At 42.2% G+C, this 26,970-nt stretch overlaps 2 protein-coding genes across 5 annotated transcripts in view; both read right to left on the reverse strand.

Moving 5' to 3' along the window:
- LOC126491010 (zinc finger protein 112-like) overlaps positions 1-18,199 on the reverse strand; it is a 56,256-nt gene extending 38,057 nt beyond the window's left edge. For 2 of the 4 annotated variants that reach the window (XM_050126387.1, XM_050126383.1), the window contains exon 1: positions 18,109-18,199. The gene's annotated coding sequence lies outside the window, so the exon portion shown is untranslated. Of the gene's footprint in view, positions 1-3,317; positions 3,443-17,374; positions 18,053-18,108 lie in introns of those variants that run through there. The other 2 variants (XM_050126385.1, XM_050126388.1) reach the window with 2 other exon arrangements.
- Positions 7,001-18,202, reverse strand: LOC126491008 (zinc finger protein 112-like). The gene is made up of 5 exons (XM_050126381.1): positions 18,109-18,202; positions 15,857-15,905; positions 13,220-13,346; positions 11,995-12,084; positions 7,001-11,096 (listed from the first exon to the last, which is right to left on the reverse strand). Exons 2-5 carry the CDS (start codon positions 15,869-15,871, stop codon positions 8,836-8,838), a joined length of 2,493 nt encoding a protein of 830 aa, XP_049982338.1. The 5' UTR covers positions 15,872-15,905; positions 18,109-18,202; the 3' UTR covers positions 7,001-8,835.
- Positions 18,203-26,970: the final 8,768 nt, after the last annotated feature.

Below are 26,970 nucleotides of genomic sequence, written 5' to 3' on the forward strand. Positions count from 1 at the left end.
AAATACACAAAGAATCTGGATACTGTATGTTATTGTGTTGTCTTTGAATTGTTTGATGGCTAAAGAAGGAGCAACAGCTGCTAAAAGACATTTGATTATTAATGCTGCTGGATTAATCCAACCTACATATTTTGAAAAAGCCTTGACTTCAAAATTTAAGTCAAAAGATATGTTACTATGAAGAAGTTTTCTTTTCTTTCCTAGGAAGTGAGAGGCTATGGATTCACTCTGGGTTAAGAAAAATAGGGTTTGATTATGGAAGACCCCTTGAAATATCTCTGATTATAGAAGATGGTCCAGATGATTCAGAATTTTAGAGCACCACTGTTGCAATTTCCTCTGAGTTCTACATCCAGAGTAGCTTCAAGACTGTTGGCTGAGACGATCCCATAAGATTCCAATGAGGGTTCCCATAAGATTACCAGTGCCCCCAATCAGAAGTAGCCTAGAAAACTACCCCCACATTCCCATAAAAATGGATTATGGATGTTTATCTCTGTTTAGTGTGTTGATTACAAGTTGTTATGGACAATGGTCAGGAAAAAAAAAAGCTAAGCAAAGTAAATTAGACTCAAGGTTCTTGTTTTGAAAAGAAAAAATATGGGGATATAAATATGATAGGATAAAAGGGTAGATTATTGAATCTAGTCTGAAAAGAAAAAGAGAGGATATAGATAAGATTGAATGGTAGATTATTTAATCTACATTTAAAGCAACTACTAATTTTAAATGTTTTACATTGGACTGGGCTTTTGTATATTATATACAAAACTTGTATGCTGATACAGATTTGAGATTAATTTTGTTAAAACATGTTTACATACATTTCTAATTTTGTTCAAGGTATTATACTTATGCAGCTCATTTAACAATTAATACAAATTTCTAGTCCTTGAATATTACTGTTACCAACTGTTTAGGACAATAAGGATGCTGCAAGGAAACACTTGTTCTGCCTGCGCAGAACCAAAATAATCACACAGAAACCATATTATTTAAATCACTGTTTGGACCATTAGCTCTAGCTACTTATTGGCTAACTCTTATATTAATTTAACTCATCTCCATTAATCTGTATATCACCATGTGGCAGTGGCTTACCGGTTAAAATTCCCGGCATTGGTCTCTGGCGGTTCCATAGCATCTCTCTGACTCTGCCTCCTTTCCTCCAGAATGCCATTTAGTTTTCCCCATCTACCTAAATTCTGTTTGACCTTATCAGGCCAAGCCAGTTTTTTATTCATTAACCAATGAAAGCAACACATAGACAGAAGGACCCCCCACATCATAAGGAAATATAGACTAGTAGTTAATCACCCAGTATAATCAAACTTGTAGTCACATTAGGTATGTTTTCAAAGTCAAAAATATAACTAAGAAAGACAGGTCATCTTCAAATATTTCAGAGATCTATAGAATATGGTATTTAAGATGTTTTAACAACCTAGGTTCTTCTTCTTTTATAAGAATGAAACATGTCTCTTCCTGGCAGCACCAAACTACTTCAGAGAAGATCATAGGCATCAAAGAAACTCCACATGGAATTTATTTTCTTTGGGGTAAAAGCAAGCCACTGGGCAAAAAAAAAAAAAAAAAAATGCCCTGCCTCAACTGTTGACCGTATGCTGTCCTAATTAGACAAGCAGAACACAAAATATCCTGTTTCACAGAAAGTTTGTCAGATATGCTAGGCCTCTGGTCTGTAGGCCAAAGACAGACTCCTCAGCATTGCAGAGGAACTTTGGGTGACTGTCCGAAGCCAGCTCTTTGTCATCACTCACACTTTTCACTTGCATGCACTTCCTGTTTACTCAGGAAATATTTCCTTCTCGGGTCTCTGAGGTAGATGAAGGCTACATAGTTATAGTCTCCCTTGTTTGCAAGACTCAGAAAAGAAAATCGTTAAAGAAATATAAAGTATATAAGGTTGAGAGATATCAAAAAAGTTTTGAATAGTAATGCAAGTTGTGATAGAAAGTATAATTAGGTACAAGACTTTAGACTCACCAAGATAGGATAATATGGAGTATTTTCTCTGAATTTGTCAAAAATGAACTAGACATTATTGATGCATTTATGATGTGGGAGTACCCTCTATGTACTGTGATTACCATTAATGAATAAAGAAACAGCCATGGTCTGTTGATAGGCCAGACTTAGATAGGCAGGGAAGATGGAACTGAATGCTGGGGAAAAGAAGGGTGGAGTCAGAGAAATAACATAGATCTGCTGGATACAGATGCTGGAAATTTTACCTGGTAAGCCACTGCCTCGTGCCTATACACAGATTAATAGAAATGGGTTAAATTAAGATGTAAGAGTTAGCCAATAATAAGCTAGAGCTAATGGGCCACCAGTGACTTAATTAAGTTTCTGTGTGGTTATTTTGGGGCTAAGCTAGTCACGCTGCCAGGACGAACAAGCAGTCCCTCCTCCTACACATTTACTGCCAGTATAAATTGTATATGGTTATTGCACTTATTATATATAGCTCTTCTTATAGTAAAGTTTTCTTTTTTGTTTTAGATGAAAAGGGGAACACAGTGGCATTTCACTTGTATTCTATTAAAACTTGCCTGAGGATCAGAAAAGTAAACCAGTCTCACACTGGCCAGCCTGAAAGACCACACAGCAATAACATAAACCTCTAATCCAGTAGCCACATTAGTTTACCACAGAAACCAGGAGGTGAACCCCAATTTCTCTCTGACTTTTTATCAATCATAATTCATGTTCTAAGTGCTGACATAAAAGGCATGTGCCACCTTAACTAGCCCAAATCTATAATCTTTTAAAGCGATGCATTTGCTTTATTGATGTGATGGTTGGTTTTAATTACCAACTTGCCACAAACCAGAATACCCTGGAAACAGAATCTCAATAATGGACCACCTAACTTAGCATATGGGGATATCTTTTTTTTTCTTAATTTTATTTATGTACTTTTTTAGGTATGAGTGCTCTGTCTGCACACATGCCAAAAAGGGCATCAGACCCATTATAGACAGTTGTATACATTTGTTCATTTGTAGGTGGGTGGGTATATACAGCTCTATATACAGTAGCGAGATATGGCTTGGGGCTCCCGGCACCCACGACACCCTCCATCCTGGTGACTGACAGCCCCGGCCAGATCTGAGTCAATGTGCGCAAGCGCAGCACACTCCAGCAGGCTCATTCACAGCAAACTCGCCTTCTGCCCTTCTGAGGCGGATTTCCTTCCCAGCATCCACGCCTGCTGCCTATCGCCCCGGACAACCTGAAAACTATCAGGAAAACCCGGGAAGATGCGAGGAGAGAGCAGAGGAAGGGCTCACCTTTCTGAGAGGAATGCAGGCCACAGCCTCGCACACCCGGCCGGAAGTGACTCTTCCAGCACAGGCCACCAGAAGCTCACTATCCAGAATTCCCAGGGAACACAGACTTGTGCAAAGGAAGTTGGCTTTGAATTTACTCCGAATCAGTTCTACCAATCGCTATTCACCTTCAATATCCAACCTTCACCTCCTTTGTAATCTTAGAAAAGGGAAACTTTTCAAACGTGACACTCAAGTAAACGCTAACAAATTCTATAGAGCTACCATCCACACAGTCTAAGAAGTTATCATATAGAGGAACTTGGAATACAGAAAGAAAAAAAAACAAGTTATACAAAAAAAAAAAACCTACTCATTTTAAATAGTGTGTATGCACGTTGTTGATTATATGTTTCTTCACCATGTGAATGTACTTCGGAGGAAGCCATGCGACAGCATTCTGGCTGGGCTCCAGAATGTTAGCACTTAGCGCTAATAAATATTTTGTTTCGCAGACACCCGCTGTTTCTCTTCTTACTCTATTTGAATCTTGTCTAGGAGTTTCCCAAGAATACGGAGCCTATGCAAAACTTGGTTTGAGAAACCAGGAAAACTGTGGTACTTTATGAATTGAGAATTTGCTCGTGGCATTCTATTTTTGGAAACTTAATTCAGATTGTGTTGAGCTTATGGAAATCAACTGGATAAAGCATAAATATAGAGAAAAATTAAAATGTCCTGAGAAAAGGAAAAGTGCTTCAGTCCTTAGAGGTATTACCCTGCAGCTGTGAAAGGCTAAATTCATTCTTGTCTGAGTCTTCTTACCACAGAACTGTGTGAACCCAACACCCACACAGCAACAAAGGTGTCAGGTCCCCTGAAACGACTTACAAAAACATTGTGATCCATCTAACATGGGTGCTTGTAGTTAGTTGTTATACTCTTTGGGCTCCTTTGGGGGCCCACCACCCAGGTCCCAAATAAACACACAGGGATACTTATTATTACTTTTAAATGCCTGGCCTTAGCTTGTTTCTTGTCAGCTTTGCTTAAATTATGTCTACTATTTGCCTTACCTTTCTCTATTTTTCTACATCTTTTCTTTTCTTCTGAATTTATGTCTAGCTGTATAAGTGGGTGGGTAGCCCTTTTCTTGCTCCTTCCTCTCTTCCCAAGGTTCTCCTATTTATTCTCTCTGCCTGCCAGCCCTGTGAAGTGTGATCCTAATTACTCTTCTCAATAAAAGCCCATAGTCAGATATTGGGATAAAAACTGAAAAATCAGAGAAGCAGAGCAGCAGCCACCAGACTTCTTGCCTCTCTGAATTCTCTGGTCAAAAGGGCTGAGATCCTGTCTCCAACCCCTAATCACCTCCGCTCTCCCCACTCTGCCTTATTACTCCTGTCTCCTATCTGTACAGACCTCTATGGCTATTTGTTAACTAGTTGCTAGCTCCACCCTCTAATTTCCAGGCAAGATTTATTTGTCAGAACACAAAATATCAAACATTTCCCCCTTTTATCTAAATAAAAAGCAAAGGTTATAACTAACATAAACTATATACAATAAGGCCAACAACTATACACAATATAGAGCATCAAAAAGTACATTAACAATGTCCAGTCCATTTGCATTTGACAAATTGAGAGGAAATACTCCATTATTTATCCAATCTTCATGAGTTCAAAGGGTTGCAACTAATTCACCTTTCATCCTAATTTGTATTACCTACCCAAAGCTATCTTCTTATATCTCTAAACTTTATACATCTTACATTCCTTTGTGAGTTTCTAGTCTTCAACTCCATCAGAGACCCTCAAAGGAAATATTACCTAAGTAAACAGGAAGTGCAAGCAAGCAACTTCTAAAACCTGTGAGAAATGACAGAAACAGCAGGTTGCCTGGACAGTCACACAAGGTTCCTCTATAATGTTGGAGCATTTATCTTCGGCCTATAAGCTTAGCATATCTAACATACTTTTCTGTGGAGCAGGATAACTCTGAAGGGCTATTCTACTTTGTCTTCGCAAAGTTGAACAGCTTTCTTCTGTGTCCTGCCTGTCCAATTTGGACATAACTGTCAGCAGTTGACACAAGGGTAGCTTCTTCACCAATGGCTAACTTTTACCACAAAGAAAGTAAACTCCATATGGAGTATCCTCAATGCTCGTCTTTTCTGAAGTACATTGGTGCTGCCAGGAACAGATATTTCTCATTGTCATTAAAGAGGGAATTTATGTTATTAAAACATCATAAATACCATATTCTGCAGATCTCTGAAGTGTTTGAAGATCACCTATCTAAAATATAATTGATCTTGAAAACAACCTAAGATGAATACAAGTTCCGATTTAATAGGTGACTATTTACCTGCATTACTTTATTGTCATAGTATGTAATAATTTTCAAGGACTAGAATTTTGTATTACATCGTTAAATGAACAATATAGGTACAATATCTTAAACCAGAGTGATATGTATGAATAGTATGTTCTAACAAAAATAACCTCCAACTTGTTATCAATATACAAAAATCCAATACAATGTAAAATACTTACGACTAGTAGTTGCTTTTTTTGGTTTATAGTAGGTTTAATTATCTATTTTCCTGTTTCAGCTATATCCCCTTCTCTCAGAGTAGACTTGATAATGTACCCTTTATCCTCATATTTCTATATCCTCCCTTTTTCTTTTTAGAACAAAAACCCTGAATCTAACCTCCTCTGTTCAGTTTTTTTCCTGACCATTACCAGTAACAACTTGTAACCAAATCCCTTAAACAATGACAAATATCCATTGCCCACTGACCAAAAACCATCTGCCAAACTACTTGGGAATGTGAGTTTCATGTTCTTAAAATTACTTCCTGCTCTCTGAGAGTGATGGCAACTTTAGGGGACCCTAAAAAAAAAATAGGAATATTTATCAAGTCCTGGAAAAGGTAGCTGAATCATTTGTGGTTCAGTCTCTGCATAATGGGAATGTGTAGGGCTTATCTCAAGTCCTAGCTAGGGTAGTCTGTGAGAATGGGTTATCTCAGCTAGCCATGTTGAAACTGTCCTGAGCCATTTGTAATACAAAGTCAATCTTTGGATGGTGTGTATCAGTCTGGTAGCATTACCACAATCCAAGTAGAATTGTTGTGGGACCCCATCTTCCTTTTAGAGAATCCAAAGGTTGTGCCTAGGCATGGTTGGTCATGGTTCACTACAGAAAACTTGAACATTGTAAATCTAACAAGCAGCAGATGTCAAAGAGGTTAAAGGACCATAATTCATTAGGTATATCCAGAGTACAAAATCATAATTCCTAGTTACATAATAGACTCAAACCCAAAATCATGTCCAAGAAACTAGATGAAGCTCTTTTCTAGAATTAGTTAATACTCTATATGACCATTAATATGACAAAAACTTTAAAACACACATATATCAATATTATAAATTGAGATAATACTTAAACCTTAGAAAAACTTTAAAAAGTGAAAGTAAAACTAAAGGGTTATATGATTAGTGGGAATATAATAGTCCCGTAATTTTTTTTTTCTTTTGCCCAATAATAGGTAGTTTTTCTTACATGAAACACAGATTTTGGATTTACTTTAATAATCATGCTTAGGGTTACCAACTCCAAAGCCAGTTTTAAGTTTTACAAAAAAAAAAAAAATTGCATTATATGTCTGTAAAGAACAGCAGAAACAACCATTTGGGAAGATTTATAAAAATTTATCCTGTTTGATATGATGTACTAATAAGCTAATTTACTTTTTCTTGGGACATTTATTCTTGATTGTTTGTTCTTTTTCTTCAGATATCTCATATTTCCAAGTCTTCAGATTCCTTAGCTGAATGCCTTCATTCCTGTGAAAAGACTAAAAAAGCAAAAGAAAACCAAACCAAACAACAACAACAAAAAAAACCCTGCCCCAATCCTAACACTGGAAAGGCTCCTTTTGACAAGTTATATCTGATCATATGCAAAGCATTACCTGTTTGTCTAAGTTAATTGAGATTAGTCATGCAAAACTATTAATGAACCACTTCTAATGAAGAAGTCTCTCTTATTCAAATCTAATCTTTATCAATTTTTGTTCCTGTGGGAACAAAAGCAAAACCACTTCCCCAACATAACAATTATCTTTGTTTCCATTCTGAGGTCAACATATCTTTAAAGTATAAAGGTTGATTTAATTCAATATTATTTTCTATTATCAAATGCCTCTCCAAAGAACTCCTTTCTCATAAGCATTTAGATAATTTAAAGTTAATAAAGAATTATTCAATCATTTTCCTGGGGATCATAATTGCTCCTTTATGTCTACTAAGCCTATTTTTTAAGAATTCAATTTGATCTGCTTATAACTGCTTGTCAGGTGATTGTGATGGTATATCTGTAATATACGTTACATTGTAATACGCAAAAAAAAACTATCATTTTACTGGAGACATATGCTGGAGTACTGTCGGTCTTACTTTGTACAGGTATACCCATAAGGGCCATAACTTCTAACAAATCTGTGACTATAGAATCATCCTTTTCAGAACTCAATGCAGTGGCCCACGGAAATCCTGAATATGTACCTATGATATGGTGGACATATTTTAATGTTCCAAATTCTGCCAAATGAAACACATCCACCAGCCAAAGATCATTTCATTGAGTACCCTTTGGGTTTCTTCCTGCAGGTACTGGAGTTTAACTGTATAAAAAACTTTGCATTGCCTTATAATTTTCTTGTATTGATACCAAGTGATAGAAAAATCTTTTTTCAAACTCTTGCTATTGAAATGCTATTTTTCTTATGAAACTCTGAGGGTTCTAGCACATTTCAAACAAGTTAATGAATTTCATCACTATGTTGTACTAGAGGGCCCAGCAGACCAAATGGGATCTAATATGTGCTACATAAAAGGGATGATTTATATTTCTTGTAACTGATTAATAGTCAATTTTGTATCATCAAAACTTACTTTTTAATTGGACAAAAGGAAGAAATGCTGTGGAATAATTATCTTGCACAGTGTAAAGATTTGTCACACAAGCTGGTTTAATGAAAGGCTGACTGGCCAGTAACCAGGCAGAAAGTATAGTTGGGCCAACCAAACTAAGGATGATAAGCGATAAAAATGGGCAGGTTCAGGAGACTCAGGTAAACACAAGAAAGAGCAAGATGGGTGCGCCATATTGAGAACAGAGACCACCACATACCAGTGCATAATTAAGGAATATCAGTTAAACTGGAAGAGATAGCTAATATTAAGCCTGAGTTATTAATCCAACATTTGTAAGTAATATTAAGCCTCTGCATGGTAATTTGGGAAGCAGCTTCGGGGTCCAGATATTTGGGACCAATTGGCTCTGAGAAATGAAACTCCCACATATAATCAAACGTTTGCTAATTCCTGCTTACATTCGTAAGAAGTTCTTGATCCTCTAACAAGAGCTTGTTGAGATGTTGGCAAACACTTGATGAATCTCTATTCTGTTTTGTTTCCCAACAACCACTGGCATTCATGTTAGGTATAAACACTACTTTATATTAACAAAACAGAACAGTATTTGACAGGCCTTCATCTCTGCATAGGTTCTCAGAAGGATGGGAACCATTCCTATACTCTTCCCTCCTATAGAAACTATCACTGCTATGGACTTTCTGATGCATCAGAAGACCTGAATTCCTACTGAATCCCTTACCACATGTCTCACACTTGTAAGGTTTCCTTCCAGTATGGACAAGCTGATGAGATTGAAGATTTGACTTCTGGGTGAAACCTTTCCCACACACCTCACATTTAAATGGCTTCTCCCCAGTATGGATTCTGTGATGTATCTGGAGATTGGAATACCTATTGTAGGCCTTCCCACACTCGAGACACTGGTAAGGCTTCTCTCCCATGTGGACTCTCTCATGGACCAGGAGAGTTGAGGCCTTACTAAAGCCTTTGCCACATTTTCCACATTTATAGGGTTTTTCTCCTGTGTGAACCCGCTGATGAATTTGAAGATTACAGTTCCATCTGAAGCCCTTCCCACACTCCTCACACTTGTATGGTTTCTCTCCTGTATGAACTCTCCGGTGACCTTGAAGGTTTGAACTCCGACTGAAGCCCTTCCCACACTGCTCACACTTGTATGGTTTCTCTCCAGTGTGAACTTTCTGGTGGTCTTGCAGGTAGGAATTTCGACTGAAGCTCTTCCCACACTCCTCACACTTGTATGGTTTCTCCCCAGTGTGACTTCTCTGGTGGCCTTGCAGGTAGAAACTCCGACTGAAGGCCTTCCCACACTCCTCACACTTGTATGGTTTCTCTCCAGTGTGAACTCTCCGGTGGGAGTGTAGGTAGGCACTCTGACTGAAGCTCTTCCCACACGCCTTACACTGATATGGTTTCTCTCCTGTGTGGACTCTCTGGTGAATGGTAAGAACCCATCTGTCACTGAAGCCTTTCCCACAGGTGTTGCATTTGTGTGGCTTAGGTTTCTGCTGATCTTGGGGGCTAGAACTCCACTTGCAGCCATTCCCACTCTCTTTATAAGTAGGTTTCTCAAGGACGTCAAGTTGTTGATGGCTTGGAATACACAATTTTTGTTCGAAGCTTGTACTGCATGCATGTTTATGTGGTTGTTCCCTGGGGTACACTGCTGAAAAGTCCTGGAAATGTGGGGGCAGACTGAAGTGGTCACCACACTCAGAGTTATAGACAGTCTCTGCCATGTGAACTTTGTGCTCAGTGTTAAAATTTGAGCAATGTGTGAAATCTTTTCTACACACCACACCTGGATGTAGTTTTTCTTCACCGTGGATGTCCTGATTAGCTTGAAGATACAAACTCTGACTAGAAACATTCCCATTCGCCTCATACTTGTTGGGCTCTTCCCTAGTGTGGACCATAAAATTTCTATTATAGTGTAAACAACAAGGCAAAGCTTTCTCAGGGATGCCGCTCTTCTGGGAGGTGTCGCCCGGGTGGACACTTCCACAAGGGTTGAGAGGGTAGGCATGATGGGCGTTCTCACTGCCCTGGCACAGCATTTGCTCTGTACACAGTCTCAGAGGGGACCACAGAAGAGAACTCTCAGCCGTACCTTCATCTCCTGTTTCCACACTCTGATGGAAGTGAAGAGCTGACCTGTCCTGACAGCCCTCACCATGTGAACTGCATGGACAATGCTTCCCTCTTGAGTTCAACTGCTGATGTGTGTGAGAGCCAGGCTCAATGTTGTCACCATGGCCACAGGCTTTTCTTAACTTACTACATGGGCAGGGCACCGGCCCTAATTTAATGAAGTCCTGCTTAAGTGAAGATACCTTCATGGTCTCTTCTCTGAGGTCATGGAAACTATAGCTTTCCCCCTTTCTGTGTAACCCCTCATTGTCACTGTGGTATGAGAACCAACTGACGCTGTCACATCCACGGAAATGATTTCTCGTGGGCATTCGCTGACCTTTCCATTGACGATTACATGACCCACTGAGATGTGATTCCTGCCAAGACTGCTGGGCTCTCAGTGAAGGAAACTCTTGACTTCTCAGAGAGGCAGAGTCATCATCTACAGGAGGCAACACGTAGTTCCCATCCTCAGAAATCTGAACCAGCCGCCCTGCGCACACCAGGAAGGAAGAATCTCCCTGGTTCTGAGACTCAGTGTTGCTCTTTAGACATCTTTTCATGGAATCCTGATCCCTGGGTAACAAGCCTGCACCCTGTGGCCAGGTCTGACAGGAGGAGAGCTCTCTGGGACAAAGGGAGCTTAACTCCATGTCTTCATCATTCTCCACAGCACGTCCACCCTGGCTTCCTATAGGATGAGAATCCAGACAAACACACAAGTGAACATCTTACTGAGAGATGCTGGTGTGTAACACGTGGCTCACATCAGGAGACAGACAGGCCACACTGCTTCTGTGGAGACTGACAAAACACCTGACGCACACAGGAGACACAAAACCAAGGCTCTGTGGGGGCCTCAGATGTGGGTTTTCTGCAGGGCAGTAGTAGAGCAACCTTTAATCCCAGCACTATGGTGGCAGAGGTAGGCAGATTTCTGTGAGTTCAAGGCGAGCCTGCTTTACAGACTGAGTTCCAGGACACCCAGAGCTACATAGAGAAAAACCTGTCTCCAAAAACCAAACCAAAAAAAATAAGTAAATAAATATAATAAAATAAAACAATACCAAAAAAAAAACAAGAACAACAAAAATATCTGGGTTTTCCTAACAAAATCTGGGTATCAAATGTGGTCGCATTCAAAAGTTCTAGAGAACTATAAGCCAACACTGTGCTTCATCATGGGTTGTTAGGTGATTCAGTAGAAAAAACAAAAGCGGATATTCCCAATGTGGAAAAATGTTTTTGTCTTTATAACCATGAATATGAGTATAAGTGAGTGTGGCCTCTCTTTCTGTATGTGTGTATATGTGTTCGCTCCACCCATGGTATGACTGTGGAGGTCAGAGAACAACCTGAGGGAGTCAGCTTACTCCCCCAGAAAACACAAAGGGTCTAGGGAAGGAACTCTGCTTGGGGCAAGCAGCCTTACCCAAGGAGCCTTCTCAGCAGCCCTGCTCTAAGCACTTTAAAAGTCATTATGCTATTTGTGAAGTGGGGACCAGTGGAGAATTAAGAAGAGAAATGCTATGCTCTGCCCCTGTTAGGGAAAGCACTCCCGCCCACTGGTCCAGCAGCATCTTTCCCACCTGAGATCTCACCTCCTTGGGCCTCCACCATGCAGAGCTCCTCTTCATTCTCCAGCTGGGCTATCAGGCCTAGTGTGAACGGCTGGTGTGCTAGTAGTAGGAAAAAAGGAAAGAAAAGAAAAAAAAAAAAAAAGAAAGAAAATCAAAAGTTTGATGATGTCTTTTGCAAATAGTAGATAAAAAGAGTAGGAAGTAGAGAAAGCAGAGCAGTTTCAAGATCACCCATAGCTATATAGTAAGTTTGAGAAGAGTCTGGCCTGGGTTATATGAGACACTGAGTCAAAGAAATAAAAACCAAAGAAAGGGAGGAATGGAGGGAGGGAGGAAGGGACAAAAAGAACTCTCAAGCTGGAAAGATGGCTCAGAGGTTAAAAGCACTGGCTACTCTGCTAGAGAGCCAAAGATTAGTTCCCAGCACCAACACAGCAGCTTACAACCACCTCTTAAATCCAGTAGTGGGAAATTTGAAGCCCTCTCTGGCCTCTGTAGGCACCTGTCCTCAACATGGTGTGTGTGTGTGCACGCACACAATCACACACACACACACACACACACACACACACACACACTGAATATATTTTAAACATACCTCCCAGTGAAATGGACTAATAAATAGGAACTACCACACAACCTATAAAACAAAACTAGCTAGAAGCACATTGTAAATGGTTTTATATGTAAACCAATGCAAAGGGCCCTCTGTATCCACTGTCCTACTCTACTTCCTGTACACACTATGACAAAAGGTCCTGGGGGAGAAAGGATTTATTTCGTCTTATACCTTGAAGCTCTTCATGGTGGGAAGTCATGCCTGACTCATGGCAGGGGCTGGAGACAGGAGCTGGAGCAGAGACCATGGAGGGTGCTACTTACTGGCTTGCTCCTTACAAAGCTCAGAGGCACCTGGCAGAGCAAGCACCCACAGTGGGCTGGGCCACAATCTTAGCAATAATCAATCAAGAAAATCCCACACAGACTTGGCCACACGCCAACCTGGCAGAAGCATTTTCTCAAGTGAGGCTCCTCTTCCCAGACGACTCTAGCTTGTGTCAAGTTAATAAAACCAAGCAGGCTCCCATATAGAGCTCAAAGGACAGATGGACGGAGCCATGAGAAACCTGTGCTTCCAGTTAGACAACCAAGCCCAGACAACAACTCCAGCAGTTCCCAGGCTCCCAGTACTGGTCCCAGTCGCTCATCCGGGAAACCCAGACCCCATCCTCACCCACTGAGAGCAGCATCCTGAAGGTCTCCAGCATCACATCACGGTACAGCTTCCTCTGGGCAGCGTCCAGCAGCCCCAGCTCCTCCTCGCTGAAGATCACAGCCACGTCCCTGAACGTCACCATCTCCTGGGACAGCAAAACTTGCGGGTTATAACTACAGAAGCGGTGAGGCTGAGATGTGGAGGGAGGACTTTGTGGGACTCAGAGCCTCTTAGCTGGAAGTACCTGTCTCTGCCTGCCTTCCATCTGCTGAGCCCACCCGCCATGAGGGCTGCAAAGAAATCATCCTATCTGTGTGTGCTTGTGTACATATTTTGGATGCAGGCTCATGTGCACGCACAAATGTGTAGTCTATGAGTATGTATGTGCATTTTGCCCACACCTGTGCATGTGGCACAGCATGTATCTGGAGAACTTTCAGGAGTTGGCCCGGTCCTTCAACCTTGCAGAAACACAGAGCAGGGCCGTCTCTCTTGCTGTTTCTGCAGTACTGTGTATTCCAGGCTAGCTAGTCTGCCAGCCTCCAGCTGGTTCTCCCATGTACTCCACAGCGGGATTATAGATGGGCACCACCACATCTGGTGTTTTACACAGATTCCAAGGATTGAACTCAGGTCCTTGCGATTGTGAGGCAAGTGTTCATATCTGCTGAGCCATCTCCCCAACTCCTTCCACATTGCTTCATAAAATAGTATATACTGACTTGAAGTTCACTAAGTCAATTTAGTAAAAATTATTCTTTTGTCACATAATATTTTTTAAATGTTATTTTTTATTTATCTGTGTGTGTGTGTGTATGTGTGTGTGTGTCATGGAGGTCATGCATGCCATGGTGCATATGTGGAGGTCAGATAAAAACTTTGGGGAGTCAGTTCTTTCTTAATTTGTTGGTCCCACAGATCTAACTCAATCATCAGCCTTCGCAGCAAGCTCCCTTACCACTGAGCCATCTCACTGTCCCTCGTTCACTCTCACTATTTCCTCTTCTAGAACGTCACTGTACACACAGGATTGTTTTCACTTCCGTTTACATTGTAAACCTTTTGAGTATTGCTTTGTTATCTGGTTTGCTATAGAGAAATCTTTGATGTTTATACTGCAGACCTGTTAAAGCTTATACCTGCTCCACAGGACTTTCTGAGCAGCTTGCCCTTGGCTACAGATGGAGAGCTCTGCCCTGCCCTCCTCTGCCCTGCCCTACTCTGTCCTGCTCTGCAATGTACTCTGATTTTGCACTCTGACTTTACACTAAACAAGGCTGACTATCCTGACCTAGAAGGCAAAGGCCCCAGCACACACAACATCCTGAAGGAACATGGCTCCCCCATCCTCACGGAACAGCATGACTATTCCTGGCTCCTTCAGGCCTGTGAATGAGGTGATGGTTGGACAATGACTACGGCCTACAGTGTGGAGAACTTTCACATTCAATATATTCAAGGCTAAATAGTGAAATCTTTCTGTCTCTCTCTCTCTTCCCATTCAACCCTTCCCAGAGTATCAGAGACCCTGATGAAAGAGCTTAGAGGTGCTGTGGTTAAGAGCAATGACTGCTCTTGCAGAGAAGAGAACCCAGGTTTGGTTCCCAGCACCCAAATGGCAGCTCACAACCATCTGTAACTCCAGTTCCAGGGGATCTGACGCCCTCTTTCTCTTCCATTGGGAAAGACATGCCTCACAGCTGTGCATACAGGGAAATCACTCATAGGCAAAATAAAAATATATAAATCTTAAAATAAATTTGAAAAACAAAAGAAAAACACAATAAAGTTTCTCAGCTGTCCCCTACGGGAAAGGTATACAGATGCACTGATGTGTATGCTATGTGCACGTGCGTATGTGTACATGTATATATGTACATATTAGAAGGCTCAGGAGTGACAGGTCTCTCAGACCGCGGCTCATGTTGCATTTCATCACTGTGTGGTACCAGGGACAAATGTCGACATTTGCCCAATGCCAGGTGAGTGTCGCTCCCTGGGCCACACGGCCAGCCTCAGAGCAGTCTTGTGAGCCAAGGCTCTCCACAGGGAAAAGGACACAGAGACATCAAACTGTGGGAGCCTCAGGGATTTCCGAGTTTGTGGGTGGCGAACAACTCAATGCAATCCACTCAAGAGTTGGAACGCACACCACGGCTAGTGGAAAACATGCCAGTTCCACACTACAGCACAGCAAACAGAGCTAGGGGTGTAGCTTTAAATGGCCATGGGGACATTGTAAGCAAGATAATGATGTGACTAATTTTTAAATTTCTATTCCCTTTTATACTGTTCATAGACTTGTGTGTTCTAGTGCTTGGCCCACAGGGAGTAGAATTATTAGCGGTGTGGCTCTGTTGAAGAAGGCGTTGGAGGAAGTGTATCACTGTGGAGGCAAGTTCTGAGGTCTCAAGTTAAGGCCAGTACGGCACACAGTCCCCTGTTACCTGTGGATCAAGATGTAGAACTCTCATCTCCTTCTGCAGAACCACAGCTGCCTGGATGCTACCACCATAATAACAAAGGACTAACATCTGAACTGTAAGCCATCACAAATTGAATGCTTTTCTTTATAAAAGCAGGGGTCATGGTACCTCTCAGAGCAACAGAAACTCTAAGACAGAGCATGTACAGCACAGCTGAAAATCACCTCACCTGCAACTGGGCCATTTTCTCCTCCTTTCTTCCAGGAAATGGTGCAGACCTGAGAAGACAGGACAGGATGACAGACGCCATGAGAGGGAAAATACAAGCTTGGCCAGGTGAGATCCAGGTGCCCCTTGCCTCCAGAGGCAGGCACACACATGCTGCAAATCAAGTCACATTCCAGCTACCCCCAGGATGTCCCACCCTAGGCTACAGGCAGGGACGGCCTTCCCAGGTGTTCTTACTTCATACCGGGCATCCCCCAGATGTTCACTCCCATCCTGGGAATCGTGGCCAAAAAGGGTTTTGGCTCCAAGCAAGCAGCATCAAGGACAAATTTCCTGTGTTCAGAGGTTGGTGCTGGGCTGTGATGGTTCAGCAGAAAGAGTGCTTGCTGCCAAGCCTGATGACCTGAGATTACTTCTCAGGACCCACATGGAGGGAAAGAACTGGCTCCCACAGGCGGTCCTCTGACATGAGCTTCTGTCATTACACACTCGCTAATAACTGTAAGTCATTCTTTCAAAGGTGTGTGGTGCTAATGTGTGTGCTCATGGAGTAACCATAGCTACGTTCATTAGCTATGGTTACATTTCAAATCTGCCATCTGCAAGAGGGCTGTTAGAGTGTTAGCATTCAGTGTTAACGGCTGCTGGGATTCTGTGCGCCAGCAGTGGACAGCAATGTAAGAAATCAATTCTCTCTGTCCCCATGACTCCCGAGAAGTGAATTCTACTCTTCATCAGAGAACTGTTCCTGTATCCCAGTGAGAGACTAGAGTATGACTAGGTGCTAGAGCCCCTGCCTTAATCCCCAAGTGAGGGGTTTGGAGCATGGCTCAGTGGTAGAGGCCCGGCCTTAAATCCCCTAGTGAGGGGCTGCATCATGAACATGTTGTATAGCAAAGTCTTCTACGAAAAAACATCCCACCCCTCAGGGACCCTCCTTAGATGGAGGGTGTTCTATGGGGAGGTGAAATATTCCACCATGCAGGGAAACTCAATAAAGTTCAGGAAATGAACAACTCCAAAGCTTCACGAAGTATCAGACTCTGACCAGGTTCACTAGACCTCACCCTTCCCAGACCTTTATAAGCAGTAAAGAATACTGAGCGACATCTCAGCAAGCTAAGCTGCCTAGAAGATGCTCACACCTGCAGAAGTCCCCAAAACACAGACCAGCTGAGCTGACAGAGATTCAGAACAAGTGCGGCACCTGGGAAGGACGCTCTCCAACTGGCTGACCTGCCTGCAGATGGCAGTGTGCTCCGGGTTTCCAGCTTTGTGAGCTGTCACCATGCTGGAGGGGGCTTTGGTGATGCAGCTAACTTTGAGTCATTTCTGCTTCTATAAGTAACCCCTCAGCCATACTCCTGTTAGTAACCCCAATAATTGTGTGACAATACTCATGGGGAGACATGACCAAATAAACGTCTACTCGTTCCAGATAGAGAACCAATGATTGCCGAAAAAGTCCAACATGGTGACCCAATGAGTTTTATTGGGGTTGTGCATAACAAACACCTACCTAGCGTTAGTTATTGATGAGACTATTCTTGCTGGCACTGATGTTAACAGCCCACATGACAACCTTCATCTCACTCTGAACGGTGCCTGTATTTAGGGTAGTAATCACGAATTCATACACATCACCCTTTGCACATTCTAAAATGGCTTTAACATCTTTGGAATGGACATTCTTTAACATCCCATCAAATAGCAACAGAAAAACCCAGGCATTAAGGATATGGTAAGAGGGGTGAGGTGTGGTCAGGCTGGGGCCAAGGACCCTACAGCAGGAGCTCTGAGACCATCTGTGGGTCACTGGGGCTTCCAGGGACTGGGGCGCTTCCTCGAAATCTGGAAAGCACTAAGAGCAAAATAATAACTAAGAGCTGGTGCCGGGCGCCCGCTGTCTTGAGCCTTGCAGCAAACACGAGCTCGTTCTTCGAATGGTACCAATGTTGGGGAAGAAACGGGGCATAGACGTAGACGACTGTGCATTTCCGACAGTGGCTAGAGAGACGGCTGGGGGCTCCCGGCTCCCATGACACCCTCCATCCCGGTGACTGACAGCCCCGGCCAGATCTGAGTCAATGTGCGCAAGCGCGGCACGCTCCGGCGGGCTCATTCACAGCAAACTCGCCTCCTGCCCTACTGAGACGGATTTCCTTCCCAGCATCCACGCCTGCTGCCTATCGCCTCGGACAACCTGAAAACTATCGGGAAGATGCGGGAGGGGACAGCAGAGGGAGGGCTCACCTTTCTGAGAGGAACGCGGGACACGGCCTCGCACACCTGGGCCGGAAGTGACTATTCCCGCACAGGCCACCGGGAGCACACTTCCCAGAATTCCTAGGGGATCAAGACGACACAGACTCGTGCAGAGGAAGTTAGCTTTGAACCTAGGATTTCCGGACTACATTTCCCGAAATTCCCGACAGAGTATGGCGGCCCTCCAACTCTCTTTCGACGGAAGGTATCCTAGTGTAATGACGATGGGACTGTGACAGACTACATTTCCCAAAATTCGCGACAGAGTAGGTTGGTCCTTTAAGCCGCCCGCAATGGAAAGTATCTTAGTGTCCTGCGGTGGGCGCGTCTCGGACTACATTTCCCATAATTCTTAGGGCTCCTCCTTGCCTTTCCCGGGCGGAAGTGCCACTGTAACTAGATTGTCTCCTAACTTGTGGATGTTAGCTTTCCTGAAGACAAAAATATTCTAATCGCGAAGCTTTCCCACCTTTCTCTGGAAGACTGTGTGTTAAACGATGATTTTCTAGAGCTTGTCAGGGACCGTGTCTGTTGTAGATTATAATAAAATAATCCCACAATGGCTCAGAATGGACTGTAGTAAAAGGTTATTTATTTGAGACTCACAGAGCAGTAGTCCTTTGAAGGAGTGGAGAATAGGGAACCAAATTCAGCAGCCAAGATGCTGTGCAAAATTTTACATTTATATAATATACAATTCACCACACCCAAAGTGGTCTGATATCTTAAAGGCTACTGCCTGAATGAGTTCCCACATCACCTCCCTTTGGTCTAAAATAAAAGAGTTCTAAGCATAATACAAAACTATATACAATAAGGACAAATATCAAGTATAAAAATTAGAATTACAACCAGCATAAACAATATCAAACAAGAAACACAGGCTAAATGTTTTAATACGTATCCTATCCTAAGGAGTCTAAGTCTTTTATTAGAAAGGCTTGTCTAAGTCATGGGAGAGAAGTAACTACAACTAACTATATAGTCTTTAACTCCATAGAAGACCTGAGAAGGGAAATAATACTACTTGGGAAAATAGGAAGCACAATCAAACAACTATCTAAAGATTCATATATTGACCGAGTCAACCAGATACCTGGGCAATCACTCAAGTTTCTTTGCAATCTTAGAACAACCAAATTTGGCTAAGGCCTAGAATAACAGACCATTTGTCAGAGGCAGGAAAATTTTTAAAACTGTTTTACCATGTCTTGGCAAGGATTGGCAGTCTTTTTTCTTGTATCCTACTTGTCCTTTTGGACACTGTGCATTTTGTCAGTGGTTGAGACATGGGCAGTTCTGTGCCCAAAGGCCAGTTTAGCAAGAAAAAAAAAAAAACGAGCTCCAAGTGGAGTGTCTTCAGAGCTCAACATTCTCTCGAGAATAGATTGGTGCTGCCAGGAGCTATCATGTCTCACATCAACAGAATCTTAACTTATTTGAATGCCATATTCTGCAGTTCTGTGAAGTGATTGAAGATTACCTATCTATGCAGAATACAGTCTCTGTGTATGTAAAGAACCTGATTAGTCTAACTATAAGTATGACAAACTTGGATGACTATTGACCTATAATTCTTAATACCTATATAGTTTAAAGACTAGGCTTCTTCTTAGAATATTAAATCTTCTTTAGACAACTGTGCAGCAAATGAGGACAATAACCTCAAAATGTAAACAATGTGTAAGAAACTTGATTAGAGGTAGAAATGTGTAATGCAATATATGCATAGGATATATGATGTATATATCCTAAAATTGCATCAATATGCAAATATCTTAACCAGAGTTAGAAACATGCATTCACACAATATGGCAAAATAAGTTTGCATAGGTGCTCAAATATTATAAAAAGAAATAGGAGCATATTTAATATAACCAATATAATTTTAATTTGTATCAATATACAAGAATCTATATCACCAGGCCGTGGAGGCACACGCCTTTAATCCTAGCACTGGGGAGGCAGAGGCAGGCAGATCTCTGTGAGTTCGAGGCCAGCCTGGTCTACAAAGATAGTTCTAGGACAGGCTCCAAGCTAAAGAGAAATCCTGTCTCAAAAAAAAAAAAAAGAAAGAAAGAAAAAGAAAAAGATCTACATCAATGTAAACTGTCTATAAATAATAGCTCACAAGTATTCACTCTGTTACTCACTAGTATCAATAGTGTGAGTAAGCTCACACTTATCTACCTATTATCCCATCCATTTTCTTTATTATTATTATTTTTTAAAGAGATCCCTGAGCCTACATAATTTCCCCCAAACTCCCTTTATACCACTTCTAAAGAACCCTAATAGATGTACCAAACATTGAGGACAAACTTAGTTAGGATATTTCCAGCTATCATGGGGGCCATGTTCTTTCTATGGGATCTTGTGAATCTGAAATGATAGTTAAGTTTCAAGATTACTGTCTAGTAAAATTGCAAATAGTCTCTGAGGACTTGGTAGGGTTTTTCTGAAGTTATTATTTAAAGTTCTGGCCAGAACGTTGTAAGATGTGCCATTTCAGCTAACCAAGTTGGAATCATCTTGAGCAGCTGGTACCCAAAACAGATCTTAATGTAGCACTATCAGCATCATGACGTCATATGTGCCAGGTGGAGTTGTTGCTGTGGGGCCCCATCCTCTTCCTGGAAACTTTAAAGATTACTGCAGGAAAATGTATTGTTCAGTGGTCATCCCTTCGAGGTCATTTGAAGGGTCACCTGAGTGATAGATCCGAGCCCCAGCAGATCCATAGCCTTGGCATAATCCCTGAGCACCCTGGCTCTGAATGCAGAGCCAGTGAAAGAGATAGTCTGGATCTGGGACCTGAGTCAGTGAAAGAAATACTTTATCCCTGGGCCCAGAGAAGAGAAAAGCACCCTGACTCTGAAACCAGAACCAAAGAAACACACTTTGCCCCTAGAACCAGAGCCTGTCCCTAAAAGAGAAAAGGGACCAGAAAAAAGAAATGCAGTTTGGTCCTGAAATCAGAGCACTCTCTGCCCCTGACATGAAACCAGTCAATTTTTGATCAGGAAAACCCGACCAATCCCTGAGTAGGGAAGAAGTAACATCCAGTCTGGAGACAGGATTCCTCATAGAATTTAGCAAATGGGAGCAGTAACCTCTTGTCTAGAGGTGTGACCTCTCCCTGATTCCTGACACCAGGGGCTCCTCCCCTTTATTGGAGAAGTCAATCAGAAGGGGGCAGCCCCCTCACCCCATTGGGGGCAGCCATTAGCAAGCCAGCCTTCCCATCTATATTAACCACATCTCCACATGATTCAGGGTCTCTCCAGCTCTGCTTCTGCTGCAACCACTGTTGCCTCCTCTTCCTTTTCCCTCTTCCTTCTTCTCACCTACAGGGAGGCCCATGCTACCTCACAATAAAGACTCTTGCTTTGGCATCAGATTCAGTCTTATGGTGATATTCCAGGGATCTGGACTTTGGGCATAGCATGAGTTTGGGGGTTCTTAGTTTGAATCACCTTCAGCTTCCAACCTTCACCCACTTTGTAATCTTAGAAAGGGAAAACTATTCAAACATGACACTCAAGTAAACTCAAACAAAGGAAACTGAACAGAGTTATCATCCATCCAGTTTAGGAAATTATTGAAGAGCTCTAACTTAATATTAGTGCAGCAATGACAGGCTGCAGAATAGCAATAATGAGACTAGGCCTCACCCTTACAATAAACAGGAAAAGCCACAGACTGTACCTTGCAGGGAACCAATCAGCATTGAGGCAAACAAGTACTAGATGCTCCAAACATCAAGGATACCTTACTTATCTTGTATATAGTTTCCCAACTTCCTTGTAGCAACACTAGTATCAATCCGAGTTTGAGAGGACTTCTGTTACCTCACTACTGCCCTGTCAGGAGTTCAAACCCTATCTGAATCCAGAATTTCTCCACTCCACCCCATCCATTGATCCTTACAAACCATGCCATGGCTGAGCTCAATGCTCTCCCTGATCCAGCCACTGTGACAGAACAGACTAGAGTCCAAGCTCAAACTTGCAATAAAGGCCGTTTGCCTTTGCATATGAACTAGGACTCCTGGTGGTCTCTGGGGGACTCATGATGCTGAAATAGGACTTATCCTATGAAAAGAGCATGGAGGAACTTGGAATACAGAGAGAAGGGGAATAAAACCAAGTTATGATGGAGGTGGGTGTCCTATCTATCTGTTGCTTTCATTGGTTAGTTAATAAAGAAACTGCTTGTCCTTTGATAGGACAGCAGCTTAGATAGGCAGAGTAAAGAGAACTGAACTCTGGGAAGAAGAAGGCACTGAGCCAGACACCATGCCTCTCCTCTCCAGGCAGTCGCCATGATTCTCCCACCCGACATAGATGCAGGTTAAGATCTTTCCTGGTAAGCCACACCTCATGGTGCTACATAGATAATTAAATATGGGTTAAAGCAAGATGTGAGAATTAGCCAATAAGAGGCTAGAACTAATGGGCCAGGCAGTGTTTAAATGAATACAGTTTCCGTGTAATTATTTCGGGGCATAAGCTAACCAGGCGGCCAGGAACTGGGGCAGCAGGAACTCAGCCCACCACTCCTTACTACAAAGTTATACAAAAGAAACAAGGTAACAGCTTTAAACAGTGTGTGTATGCATGTGCTTGAATGTGTTTATTTTCACCAGGTGAGTATAGTACGCTAGGAAGCCAGAAAAGCATGCCAGGTCCGTGAAATGACTTATAAACATTTGTGAGCCATCTGACATGGGTGCTTGTAGTTGGTTGTTTGTTTTACTCTTTACTCTTTATGCTTTTGGGGGGCCCACTACCCTGCTCCCAAATAAACACACGTAGATTCTTACTATTAATTATAAATGCCCAGTCTTACCTTGGCATGTTTCTAACCAGTTTTTCTTAAATTATCTTGTCTACCTTTTGCCTCTAGGCTTTTATTTTTCTCTATTTCTGTATTTTTTCCTTCTTATTCCATGTCTGGCTGTGCAGCTGGGTGACTGGACCCTAATTTTCTTGCTTGCCAAAGCTAAAATTACAAGTCAATGGCCTATTAAATCAGGCCTATTAAAAGCTAAAGCCGATATATTTGTAACTTTTCAGAATTCTTAAAATCTCAATTGCCCTATGCAAGGTCTCCACTCAGTTTTTAGACACTGAAATCTTATCTCAGGTGGGGCAAAAATGTGAAGTGGATTGAATGCATAGAACCTGAAGAACAGAAAAGGAGATTAAAGCCTATGTGGGTAAAATAATGGCCCTTAACTAAAGAACAGATGCTAAACACATCAAAGAAACTACCAGTCCTTGAAAGTTTCCTGTATTTGTAATAAAAAAAATGGAAAATGAAAAATATTCACTGATCTAAGAGCTATTAATAAGATAATTCAACCTATGGAATCTCTTCAGACTGGAATCCCTTACAAGAACAGGATGGAGAGAATTTTGCCTTTACAGGGCCTAATTATAATAATCCGACTGTGAAGACATCAATGAAAGTACTTCCTTAAAAGAAATTGCTAAATAGCCCAGCTTTGTGTCGTTATTTTGTAGCTCAACCACTGGAAGTGGTAAATAATTTCCTCAAGCTCTTCTCTGTCATTATAGGATGAGATTCTACTGGCTGCTTCTCATACAGTTACCTTGGAAAGAATGTCTAATGTAGTACAGAAATATTTATTCTACTGGGGATTGCGGATATCTCCTGAAAAAATAAAAAGGAGATTATCTTAACTGTTTCTGATTTAAAGTAAATAAACAAATTAAGCTACAAAACATACAGATTAGAAGAAAAATCTAATCACACTCTTAGGAAGATGTCTATTAAACAGAAGGATATAAGGACCCCCAGAGATAGAAGGGGGCGCCAGACCTCATTACAGATGGTTGTGAGCCACCATGTGGTTGCTGGGAATTGAACTCAGGACCTTTAGAAGAGCAGGCAATGCTCTTAACCACTGAGCCATCTCTCCAGCCCCCCAGAGATAGAATACATAATACTTTATTAACTTTTAATTTAAAAAATTTTAATGTTAGTGAAACGGGGACAGCAGCTGCTGAAAGTCATTGGATTATGGGAAAAACTGCTGAATTAGGTCAGCCCATGTAAAAGCAGGGAAAGTGTTAAGTTAGGGCTAAGGTTATGCTTCCATTTCCACGGGAAAAGATTGTTCATCCCATCAAATCTGATAAGAATCCAGCACAACCAAGAGGACTCTCTCCCATGCTCCAGCTGCTGAGATGCCTCTGGGAAACAACAGGCCTTTGGAGCAGGCAGTGACCTAATAACCTCACGACAGCTAATGAGTTTGTGTGACAGGGGAGGTGGATGACTCCGAAATCCGAATGCTACAGATCTGTTCCTTGTTATACTTATTCATGGTAAGTAGACAGGTAACGGGGACAAACTATACATATTGGGCTTTCATGCCCAAGCCTCCGATTAACAGAGCAGTGAGTTGGGGAGATATGGATATTCCTGAAGTGGTTAATCAATCTTCATGGCTACCTAGTCCTTTTGACAACAGAGGTCCTTCTCAGCCAAAGGAGGAGGGTAGAGTGATTGGCAATTACACTGTGGGGAGTACAAGGAATTCCTATTGCATGGGAAATGGAGCACAGTGCCTAAATATAACCTCTCAAGTAGGGCTATTCATAGTAATACTACCCGAGATTACCATAGCAAGTTTTATATGCTTCAAGCATCTGGTTTTAAAGGTGGGAGATTAATGCTGCTAGTTCCTTATGTCTACCACTCTGTGAGATGTGGGTTGCCAAGAAGGAATATGACTGGGTGCATTGGCAACAGTGTCAGAGTGAGAGGCCTCGGGTGTTCATTAACGTCTCCCAAGGACGTTAATGCTCTGGAGCCCTTTTTGCTCGGCTCAAGGAAATGCATCTAAGATGGAATTGGTATAATTTCCTGTGGAAATTAGCGCTTCTGTTAATGAACTATCCAATGGCATGGAGTTGGAATAGCAAGTCCTCTCCTGCAACTTGGCACTTCACTTCAGACTAATTTGTGGAAATTGGCAGGTGCCTTCCACCCTCCTAAAGCATGGCGAGGAATATTAAACATTAAGCATGATAAATATAATTGATAAATATAATCTCTCTTTTAGACTAAATCAAAGACAACCTTTTCTGGTATATTCTTTTTTGTTTTGTTTTGTTTTTTCGAGACAGGGTTTCTCTGTGGTTTTGGAGCCTGTCCTGGAACTAGGTCTTGTAGACCAGGCTGGCCTCGAACTCCCAGAGATCCGCCTGCCTCTGCCTCCCGAGTGCTGGGATTAAAGGCGTGCGCCACCACCGCCCGGCTTTTCTGGTATATTCTTAAATTTTACTTTCAAGAGTTTAAATATTCTTAGAGTAAAACCGACAATCTGGATACCCGTAACTTTATCAAGGCCATGGCAAGACTTTCCTGCGACGCCCCTGTAGCAGAAGCTTGCTGAGAGAAGATTAAAAAGAACACATCACCAGGAGGTGAAGGGAAAGTGCTTCAGTTCCCTTAGACTGAGCTCCCTGTGACCACAGGGCTAAGTTCATTCTCAATGTGTGTCTGAGTCTTCATTTCACAGACCTGCGAGAACCCACACACTCAGGCTGCGACATGCGTGACAAACCCTGTCTTATAACTCTCTGTGGGTCTGAAAACATGGCTCAGCAATTAGGAATAATCATTCTTGCAGAGGACCTGGGTTCAGTTCCCAGCCAGCAGATGGCAGATCACTACCATCTGTAATGCCAGTTTCAGGGTATGTGGTGCTCTCCTGACTTCCATGGGTACCAGGAATACACAATGCACAGACATTCCTGTGAGCAAAACTTACACATAGGATACAGCTTTAAAAAATTAAGCCAGGTATGTGAGTACACGCCTTTAATCCGAGAACTTGGGAGGCAGAGGCAGGCTGGTCTCTGAATTTGAGGCCAGTCTGATCTACAGAGAGAGTTCCAGAACAGCCAGAACTACACAGAGAAACCCTTTCTCAGTAAATAAATAAATAATACTTTTCTGAGATTAAGGATTCAGGCAAACAATAATTTATAGGGTTAAAATTTATCATTTATAGACAAAGACCAGAATAGACACAGCAAATCTTCAGAAACCAAGGGTCACTTTGACAGTTCATTTTGGTAAAGGTACTTGCCACAAAGTTCAATGGCCTGGGTTTGATCCCCAGAATGCGTATGATGGAAAGAAAACCAACTCCCTTTGAGATTAAGTTAGTTGTTCTTGGGAGGTGGCAGTGCACACATTTAATCCAGAACTAGAAAGCAGAGGCAGGGGGATCTCTGATTTTAACGTCAGCCTTGTCTACAGAGCAAGTTCAAGGACAGCCAAGGCCACACAGAGAAACCTTGTCTTGAGAAACCAAAAACAAAAAATGAAGTTGCCCTATAACTCATGTGCACAAAGGCACACGCAATTATAACAATAAATAAATAACGAATAAACAAGAGGAAAACACCTCAGGTGGTAGCTACAAAGCTTCCCTGAAAAATCCATTCCTGGACTTATTTTTTATGTGTCTGTTTTGCTCGCATGGAAGTCTGTTCACCGTGTGTGTACCTGGTGCCCCGGGAGGTCAGAAAAGGGTGCTGGGCCCCTAAAACTGCGGTTATGGATGGTTGTGAGGCACAATGTGGCTGCTGAGAACTGAATCCAGCAAGAATAGCAAGTGCTCCTCCTCACTGAGCCATCTCCCCAGTCCCCATTCCCTCACTCTGAAAACTATTACAGGATACCCAGGGGCACAATACCATGGGAGGGGCCAGCAACATCACTGGGAATGTTCCTTAACATTCCATGGAAACACAAGTGGACAAGCCCACCTGCATTACCCAGGCCCTCAGTCCTCAAACAGGATGC

This window comes from Alexandromys fortis, unplaced genomic scaffold (genome assembly GCF_014885135.2).
Source record: "Alexandromys fortis isolate MF-2015 unplaced genomic scaffold, M_Fortis_MF-2015_v1.1 scaffold_240, whole genome shotgun sequence".
Lineage (NCBI taxonomy): Eukaryota > Metazoa > Chordata > Mammalia > Rodentia > Cricetidae > Alexandromys > Alexandromys fortis.